Source organism: Lepidochelys kempii, chromosome 13, assembly GCF_965140285.1.
Source record: "Lepidochelys kempii isolate rLepKem1 chromosome 13, rLepKem1.hap1, whole genome shotgun sequence".
Lineage (NCBI taxonomy): Eukaryota > Metazoa > Chordata > Testudines > Cheloniidae > Lepidochelys > Lepidochelys kempii.
In genome coordinates this window covers 37162959-37176588 of record NC_136392.1, presented here as the reverse complement: position 1 = coordinate 37176588, position 13630 = coordinate 37162959, and the positions used below count along the sequence as shown (strand labels likewise).

Sequence of the window (13630 nt, the reverse complement as noted above, 5' to 3'; positions counted from 1 at the left end):
TAGAAATCTACACAGCTCCCTTGATTCTAGTGGTGTAACTCCTGATTTACACCAGGTGCGTGGCTAGGTGCTAGGGGAGAGAGCCCCAGGGAATCCAATGGAAATTGCTCAGGAATCAGGTCAGGGGGAGCAAGACTTGAATCCGGATGGATGGATGGATGGAGGTAGAGTAGGGATCTGGCCGATTCAGTTCCATGGCGCTACACTTACTGATGCTGCCTGAGGGCCTGGTCCCAGAGCTCCATGAGCATTAGCTGAAACGATGCCAAATCTCCATTCATTGAAGACTCTTCCAAGATCTCAGACCAGGAGCCTCTTGGGAATTGAGGGCCCTGGTCCTGAAGGGCCCGAAGGAGATTTAAAGACCAGGGAGAGCCGTAAGGAGGCTGGAAGCTGTGAGAAAGCAGTGGGGTCTGCAACAGCGTGGGGTGATATGCTGCAGATTAGGTCTCCCGTTTGGATACCAAGCACCCAGGCTGTGCACCTCTCCTGGGCGATGGGCCATTTGGGATAAGAAAGCTGGATGGTGCTAGACAAGATTCACGGCCGGGAGACAGAAAGGGAGAATTCCTGTCAGCTGGAGCGGCCTCTCCCAATGCAGCCAATGTAAGGCTCCTGCTTTGGTAAAGTTCTTCTCTCTTTGTCCCTCAGTTTGTCTCTGTCTCTGAACCTGCCAGTCTCTGCCTTGCGCCGAGAAAGGTGTCAGACAAATATTTTCTTTAGAGAGAAGTTGATCCAGCTGCCCATCCATCCTTCCCTGTGCAGTACCTGCCTGCCTGTCTCTGTATCATTTATCTTCCTCTCTCCATCTGTCAGAACCTGAACCCACCAGTATCTCCACTTCCTGTGCCTCTCCTGCCTGGGAAACTCCCTGGCAAAATGCAAACAGGCACTTCACCATTGTCCTTCAAATCTCACCTTAGAAAGCCCCCTTCACATCCGCAGAGTCCAGCCTGCTGTTCACAGCAGAGTGATGACAAGCTGTGCCTCGGGGCCCTGGAACAATGGGGAGTGAGGATGCTGAGGGCCATTCAACCAAACTGTGAACCCTGGATATGATGGAAACTATGTCAAGCCCCAATTCCACCACCTCTGGCTGTGGCTCTTCCCCTTCTCCTTCTTTCCTTTTCCTTCCCTCTCTAACCCCCATAAATACCCCCAAACAACGCACAGCACGAACAAAGCTGAGGTCATTCATCACCACATTCATTGGTTTGTATGTTCCATCCGCCCCCTCTTTCTTAACACAAACCCGTCGCAGCTCATGCATTTATAACAACAAAACCCGACCAAAACACAGCGCTGCACTGCACACACGGCCATTCCTCTGCAGAGAGGGTGAGAGAGAAAGAGAGAGAACAAACCGCTAGTAAGAAATGTGAGCCACAAATGGAAGGCTCTGAGGTACTGTGGTGAGAATGGGGGGTAAGGGCCTAGATAGAACAGAACTGAAGAAATTGGAGTAGGTAAGGAGAGAAGAGAAGAAGAACATAGAATAGAATAGAATAGAATAGAATAGAATAGAATAGAATAGAATAGACGTCCCCCTTGTCTGTTCTTCTCTGGACAGTAAGATCTTCAAGGCAGATATTTTCTCTCTCTATGATCAGCGCCAGCCCAGTGAGGACGTGATCCCAACTGGCAACCCAGTGACAGAAATATACACCACTCCGAATGACAGTGAGTAACGGGGGCAGTGGAAGGAAGGGTGACCATTGCAGCTATAGGACATAGGTCTTTTTGTTTCAGTAACTCACTGGCATTATTTCTCTCCCCTACCCAGGAATAAATCTCACATGGGGCTGGTCAACCACACTGTGGTGACTCATTTCATCCTCTTAGGGATCCCCAATGCCGATGACCTCCAGACCATCCTCTTCATCATATTCTTAGCCTTCTACCTCTGTACGCTACTGGGCAACCTGACCATCTTCTCAGCCATCCTCGCTGACCCCCGCTTGCACACCCCCATGTATTTCTTCCTCTGCAATCTCTCCTTGCTAGACATTGGAATCTCTTCCATCATCATCCCTAAATATCTGACCATCCTCTGGGGTCAGAGCAGAGTCATCTCGCTGGGCGGGTGCATGTCCCAGGTCTTCTTTGGGCACTTCCTGGGCAGCACCGAGTGCCTGCTCTACACTGTCATGGCCTATGACAGGTATGTGGCCATCTGCCACCCGCTGCGGTACCTGCTCATCATGAACCGGAGGGTGTGCGCCCTCCTGGCCGCCGGCACCTGGATCACTAGCTCCTTCCACGCCACCATCCTTACCAGCCTGACCTTCACGCTGCCCTACTGTGGGTCCAATGTGGTGGACTATTTCTTCTGTGACATCTTCCCGGTGGTCAAGCTGGCCTGCGCAGACACGTACATCATCGAGACCGTGACCTTGACAAACATTGGTCTGGTGCCCATGACTTGCTTCCTCCTCATCCTCGCATCCTACATCAGGATCATCTACTCCGTCTTGAATATGAACTCGGCCGAAGGGTGGCGCAAAGCGGCCTCCACTTGCGCCTCGCATCTGGTAGTGGTGACGCTGTTCTTTAGTCCCTGTGCCCTGATCTACACTCAGCCCCAGCAGAGCAAAGTGCTGACGACTGCTGTGCAGATCTTCGGCAACGCGGTCACGCCCATGCTGAACCCAGCCATCTACACGCTGAGGAACAAGGAGGTGAAAGTGGCTCTGAAAAAACTGAGAGGGGGTCTAATGCCTGCACATTGATGTGCAGCAGCTGCAGGAATTGCACGTGAGTCTGCATGGAAATACATCTACAAATACATCTGCATGCTTGCATCGTGGCTTCTGTGAGCCTCGGTGTGTCTCCCCATCCCCACACAGCCCCTTCTATCTATCTGGAGTTCTACAAATCGCAGAAACACTCCTGAAAATCCCTTCCTCTCGTTTAACATACGGTAAGGCTGACATTTTCAAAGCTGCCTAAGGGCCCATCATACTCAGTCTGCATCAAAATTAAAAGTAATTGGAGTGCCAAATTTTGTAGAAGACTCTGAAAATCTCATCTTTATTACACAGATCTGCAGAAGCAAGTGCAGCATCTTCTGCAAACCAAAGGGGAAGGAAAAAAATTCCCTTCATCTTCTGGCATGAACCACAGCTCACCAAGCACCTGCCCTAGGTAGCTGCCTAAAATTCCTGGGAGAACCACTGGATTTTTCACCACGCCCTAAAGATCAACTTATTTGTGGTAAAATTTGCAAAAACCACCTAAGTGATTTAGGAACCTAACTCTCACTTTCAAAATTGATGGAGGCATTTAGGAGTCTTATTCTCTCTGAAAGGCTGTGGGAAGTACGTGTCTGAGGACCAGATTTTCAAAGGCATTTTTTAGACACCTAATAAGGTTTCTAAGAGCACCTTGAGTGAGTCCGGCACCAGACTCCCAGTTACTTTCCATAGGAGTTAAACACTTAGCCTATTTAGAAGCTCTTTGTGCCTAGTGGAATTTATTTAACCCCTTCATAAATCTACACCTTATGGCAGATTTTTAAAGATAATTAGGCACCTAGTGGGATTTTCAAAAGATTTTCTAATAGAAATCAATGAGAGTTAGATGTCCAGTGCCAGATTTTTCAAGGTGTGACAGATACGGGAATTTCCTGAATAAACCTTATTGAATTAAGTTTAATCCCTTTGGGGTCTGTTGTATTACAAATACAATTGTGCATGCGTTATTGTGGACTGAATGTAACTTTTGTAGGAGACTGATGAATGAAATCTTGGGGAAATGTGAGAAACTTCAAAGAACTGTTTGGGACAGTACGTGTGAAGGGGGTCACGGAGTACTCTGGAGGTCTTTCAAAGCTATGCCGCGTGGAGAAAAAACCCATTCTCTATGGATTACCTGCCCCTGGAAACTCCAGATCAAAGACCCCCATCCTGCATAAAGAATGAACTAAACTTGTCATGCTGGAGCTAGTTCTGAGCTGAGGCTGTTATGAGCTGGTGACCATGGAAGAGACCTGGTTGTGCGGTTTGAAGGACTAATCCCCTGACAGAGCCCATGTTGGAGTTGGGGTGATCTCTGCTAAGCTTATTACTGTGCATGCAGGTTCTTTTATGTTTTTTCTCTGTATTGCTTTTACCTTAAGAATAAAATACGCTTGCTTAGGAAGAACTGTATGGTAACATAACTGAGGCCATTACGCCGTGCACCACCCAGAGGGAAGAAGCAATGCAGGGCTGCTTAGGTAGGCTGGTTTTTGAGGGAATAGCATGGTGAAGGGAACTGTTAAGCCTGGAAAAGCCCCAGTCAGGAGGAAGAGAGACATAGGTCTCCACCCAAGGAAGCCTACAGGTAGGGAGCTGGAAGCCTGAGGGAGATGCCCCTGCTGGACCACTATGGAGAAATACCAGTGCAGTTGCTCTGAACTGTGACAAGAATCTGGACCGAAACACCAAGGCCCATTTGAAAATCCCACTAGTTGCCTATCTGCACCTGTAGGTGGCGATATACCTTTGAAAATCTGGCCAATGTCCCCATGGAATTTCAGTGAGAACTGGGCACCTGAATGGCTTTTGAAAATGGGACCTACTTTCCTAGGTCAATTAGGTGTTTTTTTAAAAATTCACCCCTACTTAGATAGAGCTAGAAAGATAAATAAGTAAAAAAAAAAGGAATAAAAATGCTAATAGAAGATTTAACTAATGTGAGGACTCTACACTCATCACACACAATGTGTTTTGGGTTTGTGCTGCTTATGTATTGTGTCTTCTGCACGCGGTTGTGCTTGAAGTTTGAATAATATGCGGTGGGAATAAACCTAACCCAGGAATAAAACTTTTTTTCCCCTGCCCTCAGCTGTTGTTTGATTGGAACTTGTCTCTAAGTTTTCTGTGCTTTTTCTAGGTGTTCCAATGAAAAATAAATCTGGAAACCAGTGTCTGGAGTGGTTTAGGTTGGACATTAGGAAAGGCTTTTTCACTAGGAGGGTGGCGAAGCACAGGAATAGGTTAAAGGGGTGGAATCTTCTTCCTTAGAGGTTTTTAAGGTCAGGTTTGACAAAGCCTTGGCTGGGATGATTTAGTTGGGGTCTGGTCCTGCTTTGAGCAGGGGGTTGTACTAGATACCTCCTGATAGTCTATGATTCTGTGACTGGGCCCATTTATAAGACTGGCAGAGAACAAGTGAAATTTAAGAGAACAGTAAAAATATGAAATGAAAAAATAGTTGGATTTTAAGGCTGGAATTTCCAAAGGAAGACAAAAGTCTATGGCAGTTAGACACTTAGATCCTGGCAGGTGCCTTTGAAATTCACAACCTAAAGTAAAAGTGTGATGGTCTGCTCACTGGTTACATACCACTTAAGCCCTAAACCATTTTTTATATTTGTACACTTAGCCTGACAAACTCATGGCCACAAAATATTGAGGCCAAGAGCTTTTTAGATTTCAAAAAAGGGTCAGACAGGTGTACAGATGATGAGAACATCTTGAGTTATATAAAAGTCAGTCAATGTCATCTTTATTAAGGACTAGTAATAAATGATCCTTTGAAGCTTTTCTTTGGTGGAAAATTGGGTTTTCAACAGACCTGCACAGGGGAAATCACCCACTAGATGGGAACGTGAACCTCTACGACTGAGAAATTGATTACGTCGACACACAGTGAACTGAGCACCAAGGAAAGTAATTCTACTGGGCCAGAAAGTTATAGAAATCTCACTACATATAGATATGGCCATATGACCAGCCCCTTACTGGTATAAACTGACATGTCCCCAAATACTTCAATTCACACGAGTTGGAGATCTGAACCATTGACTCCAACTGAGCTAAGGCACTGTGCAGAGTCAGTCCTTGTCCTAAAGCGCTTATGTCCTAACCAGCCTAAAGGGAGTGGCACTAGTCCCGTTTTACAGATGGGAAACCATGGCATGCACAGTGAAAGTGACACAGGCTGTCTGGAGTCCCACTGGCACCGACTTTCAAAAGTGTAGGGGGGTGCTCAACCCCTGGCTCTGCCCTAGGCCGCACCTCACTCCACCCCTTCCCCCTAAATCCTCCTCCTCCCTGCCTCTTCTTCCCTGCTCCACCCTTGCCCCACCTCTTCCTGCCTATTTCACCCCCACCCCCGAACATGCCACGTCCTTGCTCCTCCCCTCTCCCCCTCAGAGCCTCACAAATGCTGAAAAACAGCTGATTGCAGCGGCCAGGAGGCACAGGGAGGGAGGGAGAGGCGCTGGTCAGCGGGGCCCAGCAGCGGGTGGGGGCAACTAATATAGGGGCTGCCGATGGATGCTCATTACCCACCAATTTTTCCCTGTAGGTGCTTCAGCCCAGAGCACCCATGGAGTCTGTGCCTATGTGGAGTCCCACTCCAGTGCCTTCACCACAGACCCTTCCTTCGCTGGGAATCATTGCAGGTTATTTTTCATAACACCGACATGCCTACAGGCCCCTGGCAAGGATCGGAGACAAGACAAATCAAGTGCATGAGTATACCGGGGTGGGGTAGGGGTGAGTTTTACAAAGATAAGATCATGTGGTGACATATGCCGTCATGTTATTTTTATGAGCGGAAGAGCTTGGACAGTTCCAAGGGCTGGACTAATGGGATGGATGGCCCAATGGTCTGATGTTGTTTGGCCTTTGCTGTGTTCCTAAAGCAAGTCAACATCTTGGATTCATCTCTTCTTAGATGAGCTTGAAACGTGGCCAGAATGGCTTTTCTCTGGCTCCTCACAACCCTCGGTGTTAGGTGTTAGGATATAGATATTCAGGCCTGTCTGTAAAGGCCTATACTCTAAGAATTTAGGTGTATTCTTATCACTTGGCTAGCTATAGAGGTACAAAAGAAAGAATCAAAATCACTGTCTGCCGGTGTAAGGGCCTTCTCTTACTGTGACAGTTTGTGGCCCTGTTCTTAGGCCAAGGCCTTTGGCTAAGCAGCAGAGGCAGCCATAAGCTGGGAAGCGACCGGGCACAGCCTCACATTCCAAACTAGTCACACTGAAATAAGGTGCTATTCGGCTGTTAGGATACAATCCTGTCCTGATAGTGCCCATCGCCTCCAGAGAAAGGGAAGTGCCTAGAAAATGTAAAAGGAAACTTAGTTTGATAGCATCCTGTCTGGCAAGAACTCACTTCTCAATAGCTGGGATGTGAAATCCTCACTTCTGTATTGTTTTGTCATTATAGTTCCCACTTTGCTGTTGTTTGTCTGTATAATCTCTGTCTGGTTCTGTGATTGTTCCTGTCTGCTGTATAATTAATTTTGCTGGGTGTAAACTAATTAAGGTGGTGGGATATAATTGGTTACATAATCATGTTACAATATTTTAGGATTGGTTAGTTAAATTTCAGGAAAATGATTGGTTAAGGTATAGCTAAGCAGAACTCAAGTTTTACTATATAATCTGTAGTCAATGAGGAAGTGAGTGGGTGTGGGTGGGAGGGGGTGGATGTGGGTGGGGGAAATGGGAACAGGGAATTTGGGTAAGGAAATTGGAATCATGTTTTGCTAAAGGGGGAGATGGGAACAGGGAATGGGGGTAAGGAAGTTGGAATCATGTTTGGCTAAGGGCAGGAATGGGAACAGGGACACAGGTATAAGGCTCTGTGGTGTCACAGCTGGGAAGGAGGATACTAAGGAAGGAAACTGGAATCATGCTTGCTGGAAGTTCACCCGAATAAACATCGAATTGTTTGCACCTTTGGACTTCGGGTATTGTTGCTCTCTGTTCATGCGAGAAGGACCAGGGAAGTAAGTGGGTGAAGGAATAAGCCCCCTAACATTAGGCAGTAAGAAAATGACACGCCTGAGGAAACTGATGCCAAGTGATTTGCCCAAGGTCATGCAGGAGCCTGCAGCAGAGCTGTAAACAAAAAACCCAGGAGTCCTAACTCCCAGCCCTCCCTGCTTTTACTACCAGACACCACTCCTCTCCAAGAAGCAGAAATACAATCCAGGAGTGCCAGTCTGAGTGTCTCTACCCACCAGAGAATTGGAACAAACTCCAATAGCTCCGAGGAACCAGGAGTTCAATCGGTAGAACCCACTCCCCTCCCAGAGCCAGCGAGAGAACCCCAAGTCCTGATGCTAATCTCCAGATCCCTCTCTCCCTGTCCAATTCCCAGACAGCTCCTGCTGGACACAGGACAATCATGGCTCAGGCCCCAGCAGTTTGCTGTCCCTCAGTCTCATCAGGGCATCCTAGGATACAGGATCCTCATCATAGGATACAGAGGGACCTAGACAAATTGGAGGATTGGGCCAAAAGAAATCTGATGAGGTTCAACAAGGACAAGTGCAGAGTCCTGCACTTAGGACTGAAGAATCCAAGGCACCACTACAGACTAGGGACCGAATGGCTCGGCAGCAGTTCCGCAGAAAAGGACCTAGGGGTTACAGTGGACGAGAAGTTGGATATGAGTCAACAGTGTGCCCTTGTTGCCAAGAAGGCCAATGGCATTTTGGGATGTATAAGTAGGGGCATTGCCAGCAGATCAAGGGACGTGGTCGTTCCCCTCTATTCGACATTGATGAGGCCTCATCTGGAGTACTGTGTCCAGTTTTGGGTCCCACACTACAAGAAGTATGTGGAAAAATTGGAAAGAGTCCAGCGGAGGGCAACAAAAATGATGAGGGGACTGGAACACATGACTTATGAGGAGAGGCTGAGGGAACTGGGGATGTTTAGTCTGCAGAAGAGAAGAATGAGGGGGGATTTGATAGCTGCTTTCAACTACCTGAAAGGGGGTTCCAAAGAGGAGGCTCTAGACTGTTCTCAGTGGTAGCAGATGACAGAACAAGGAGTAATGGTCTCAAGTTGCAGTGGGGGAGATTTAGGTTGGATATTAGGAAAACCTTTTTCACTACGAGGGTGGTGAAACTCTGGAATGCGTTACCTCGGGAGGTGGTGGAATATCCCTCCTTTGAGGTTTTTAAGGTCAGGCTTGACAAAGCCCTGGCTGGGATGATTTAGTTGGGGATCGGTCCTGCTTTGAGCATGGGGTTGGACTAGATGACCTCCTGAGGTCCCTTCCAACCCTGATATTCTATGATTCTATGATCCTTCATCTCCTTGTTCCTCAGCATGTTGATGAAGGGGTTCAGGAGCGGGATCACCATGGTGTAGAATACAGCCACCACCCTGTCCACACTGTGCTGGGAACCTGGCCTCAGGTAGATGAAGACCACAGGGACATAGTAGGTCACCACCATGGTGACGTGAGCCTCGCAGGTGGAGAAGGCCCAGCGCCTGCCCTCAGCAGAGTGGATACTCAGGATGGCCGAGATAATGTAGACATAGGATGTCAGGATCAGCAGGAAGCAGGTGAAGGTCAGGAAGCCAATATCCAAAAATGTCATCAGCTGGTTGAGCGCCATGTCCCCGCAGGCCAGTTTCAGCACAGCCAGAATATGACAGAAGATGTATCCCACTCGGTTCCCCTGGCCATAGGGCAGCTGGAAGGTCAGTGCGGTCTCTATCAGCGAGTGCAGGGGACCCCAATCCCTTCCCATCTCTGGGGATAGAATCCAGGTGTTCTGACATCTAGCCTGCCCTGCTCTAATCCAGTAGATCGCACTCCCCATTCCTGCATGGGCCGAATCTCAGCCCCCACTGAACCCCATTTGCCTTCCCGAGCCAGCTTTGAATTCATGTAAAGTAACCAGATGTCCCAATTTTATAGGGACAGTCCAGATATTTGAGGCTTTTTCTTATATAGGCTCCTATTACCCCTCACCTCCGTCTCCATTTTTCACACTTGCTATCTGGTCAGCCTAAACCCAGGAGTCCTGGCTCCCACCTCCAATGCTTCAGCCCACTAGACCCTCCTCTTCTCCCACACCCAGGAACAGAACCCCAGAGTTAAACAGAGACACATTCAAATTACAAACAAAGTTCACATTGATATGTGTGAGGGTGATTAGCCGTGGGAATGGACTCTAAAGGGAAGTAAGGCATGCTCTGACTTTTGCGATCTTCGAGTCAAGATGGCCTTTGTTGAAATAGGTGTTAGTGAGACATGAGTTATTGGGCATGACATTCTGTGGTATCCAGGAGGTCAGATTAGATGCTGCTGCTGGTCTCCTCTGGCATTAATCTATCAGTCTATGAATCCGCACATCCGGCTGTGGTGCCTGGCTATGCGTCCAAGCTGGGCTGCTATGGCCAGCATGCTAAGCCATTCTCACCTGCTCCATGCCATGCCCTGAGATCTCCCTTGGCCTTCACCCCTCTACATCTCCCGCACCCAACCCTTCACATAGAATGTAGCCTTGTCCCCCACGTGAAGCCAACCTCAGCCTGGAAGGGCTTAAGGGGAAACTTGCATGTGGAGATTAGCCCAGAGTTGCCCACTTCAGGGTCCTTGCCCCTGCCTCTGACACAGCTGGTACCAGGCACTGTGGGACACCTGGTTGGCATGAGGCACTGTGGGATGCTAATCCTAACAGGTAGTTGCTCTATTTCTATTCCTTTCTCTGCTCTATTTAGTTTCTTCTTCAGCTTGGACATGTCCTTTCTTTCTGCAGCTTCTTATAACCTTGCACCTTCTCTGTTCTCTCTCCACTTTTCCCCCGGTGTATTTCACTCCCCTGGTCACACAGAGCTAGGTCAGTGTTAAACTGTTGACATTGGCTGTGTTTTAAAGCACATAATGATGCCCTCCCACTGGCAAACTCCAATGGCCCTTATTAGAATCGTTGTTTGGGGCAAAGTGAAAGAGCTCGTTCATGTATTTCATCAGAGAGGAAAGTCTGTGGCCATGCTAGAACGGGTGGCTCGTGCAGGTTGCATCTGGTGATCACTATGGGCATTACACCGAAGGTCCTGTGTTTCTTTAATGTAATGCAGCAATTCTCACAGAAAACTGCTCTCCCTGATATTCCAGGCCTGGCCTCCTGCTCTGAGCCAGTCCTGAGCCCGGGGCTCTGCGAGACGGTGCTGTATTGCAGAGAGTGGAGTGGGTTACTCATTAGGATGTGCGCTCTGCTTGGAGTCAGTGCCAAGCCCAGTGTCCCAGCAAGCTCCTAGGGGGGCATTGTATTGCTGGAAGGACAGTGGGGGGCTCAGTAGATGGCCCTGTCCTCTCTGAGTCATTGCTGACCCCCATGTCCCAGCATGGCAGCAAGGGGCGCTCTGCTGCAGAGAGTGGTCTTGTGGGGCTCAGCAGGGAGTGTTTGGAAACCTCATGGCACTTTTTGGTCAAAGAAGATATTTTACCCTTCACTTTCTGGCTAAATGCTAACTTTGATAATTCCATTCCAGTTACAGAGGCAGCTCTAATGAGCAGGTCGTACCCCCAGCTGGAGTAATTTGCCAAGGCACCATGGGAGTTATTGCCCCTCTGTCTTCTTACACTGAGAAAATTCACTTTGACTCTTGGTAGTAACATGTAGTCTCCTCGGTGCATGGCTCTCGGACTATACGAGAGCAGGTCTGCTTTCAAAGCAGGCCTGGGCAGCAGATGGTTTTCCCATTCCATGGAAGTTTTTGGCATTTTGAAATTGTTCCTGTTATAAATCAGGATGAAAAGTCAAAATGTTTGTGAGTTAAAAATCTGAAAAAAAATAATTTGGGTGAATCAAAAAATTTAAAAAAACCCACAAAATTTCTGAAATAAAAAAATAATAAAATAAAAAAACGTTGTTTTTAGATAATTTAACAATGTTTTATTTCTATGTTATTTCTCTGTTAACCTTCTATGATAACTTTTTTCCCTTTTAAACGTTTTAGTGTATATTTACTACATTTCAAAATGAAGTTAAAACTCCTCAAACTATCGTTGAAACTTTTCTAGCCAAAAATGTTTTGAGTTGGGTGTTCCACTGAATGCAAAACTGCTTCGCGAGCAGTTTTCATTTTGCTGTATTGGCATTTTCCAACTAAAAAGTCAGGAACATTTCCCCAGAAAATTTCCATCCAAATCTCCTATTTCAAAGGTCCTTCTTCCTGGCATCTGGCTGAGCTAAGGCCACCTAGGGCTGGAGTCTGGAGACTTTGAGGGCATGCCTCTCGCTGGTTCCTCTATGACCCCCCCCACCCCCTGAATTCACTTACACCAGTGAATCTATCCTCACGGCTGTGAGGTAGGGAAGGGTTATTGTCCCCATTTCACAGGGTGAGCACCAGAGACATTAAGTTTCACCTGGGCTCCTGGGATCGAGGCTACCCACCTCCTGTGTGCCCTCCTAGAAGCTATGTGTGATACTGCAATCTTTTTCCGCTCATGACCACCTCACACCCCCACCCTCCCAGGTTGCCAACCCCCTTCCAGGTCTTCAGTGGCTCAGCCCTCTGGCCAAGTCACACAGTATAAAAACGGACCTGCTCCAGAGTAGCAAAGAGTCCATCAAACTGTGTGCCTTCACCCGGGACTTCAACCCGGTCACTGGGCCTTTTAAATGCCACCCTTGGTTCAGACTTCTAAAGGAGACTTTGTCAGTGGCCGGTGGAGGAACCCACCACTCTGCGTTCCAGCCCAGGGACCCTGATCCCAGCTGCCATATCCTGCTCCCTTTAATTAGCTGCTGTTGCTTCCCCCAGATGGACAAATCCCCTCTGGTTCATGGTGCTGGCATACTGAAGAGGGTCACATGTAGCCATGTATTGGTCGTAGGCCATGACCATCAGCAGGAAGCACTCAGCACCTCCAAAGAAGTGGAAAGAATACAGCTGTGCCATGCAAAGCCAAAGGAGATGGAGTGGGAGCCCGCCAGGAACTCAGCCAGCATCCTGGGGAGCGTGACACTAGAATGACATATGTCCAGGAGGGACAGCTCTCTGAGGAACTAGTACACAGGGGAGAGTAGCTGAGGGCTGAGACTGATGGTCAACAGGCTGACAAGATTCCCCAGCAGAGTCAACAGGTAGATGGCTAGAAAGAGCAGGAAAAAGTCAATCTTCCATTCCTGTGCCTCAGAAAATCGCAGGAAGGTGAATTTCAGCACATGGGTGACATTCTGCCTTTGCATTTGTCCCTAACGTGGTTCCTATTGCTATGGACTTTTGTCTGAAGGCAGAAAAGAAAATGATATAATTTAGTGAGGAAGAAGCACATGGTGAATTGTCTGACAATTTACAAGTAAATCTTGGTTGAGTGACACATGGGGAGATAGACAGACAGACAGATAGAGAGACAGAAAGAGACAGAGAGAGAGAGAGAGAGAGAGAGAGAGAGAGAGAGAGAGAGAGAGAAGCATATTCCTCATTCTTAGAAAGAAGAGCACTGTGGATTCATAGATATTGCTGGCCAGAGTTCAATTTAGTACAGCATTCTGCCTCCAATGATAGCCAGTACTAGATGGATGACAAACTTAATATGAGCCAACAATGTAATCGACATAAGAATGGACATGCTGGATCAGATCAATGGTCCATCTAGCCCAGTATCCTGTCTTCTGACAGTGGCAAGTGCCAAGTGCTACTGAGGGAATGAAAAGAAAAGGGCAATTTATCGAGTGCTCCATCTGCTGTCATCCAGTCCTAGTATCTGGAAGTCAGAGGCTTAGGGTGACATCCCAGGCAATCTTGGCTAATAGCCATTGATGGACTTATCCTCCAGGAACTTATCTAGTTCTTTTTTGCCTTCACAACATCCCCTAGCAATGAGTTCCACAGGTTGACTGAGCGTTGTGTGAAGAAGTACTTCCTTAG

At 47.8% G+C, this 13630-nt stretch overlaps 1 protein-coding gene and 1 pseudogene across 1 annotated transcript; one reads left to right on the top strand and one right to left on the bottom strand.

The window, feature by feature from the left end:
• Positions 1-1796: 1796 nt before the first annotated feature.
• Positions 1797-2729, top strand: LOC140896771 (olfactory receptor 10D3). Its single transcript, XM_073308808.1, has one exon. The coding sequence runs from the start codon at positions 1797-1799 to the stop codon at positions 2727-2729; it is 933 nt and encodes a 310-aa protein (XP_073164909.1).
• A 6259-nt stretch (positions 2730-8988) lies between these two features.
• On the bottom strand, positions 8989-12948 carry LOC140896770 (olfactory receptor 10G6-like; annotated as a pseudogene).
• Between the last annotated feature and the right edge of the window lie 682 nt (positions 12949-13630).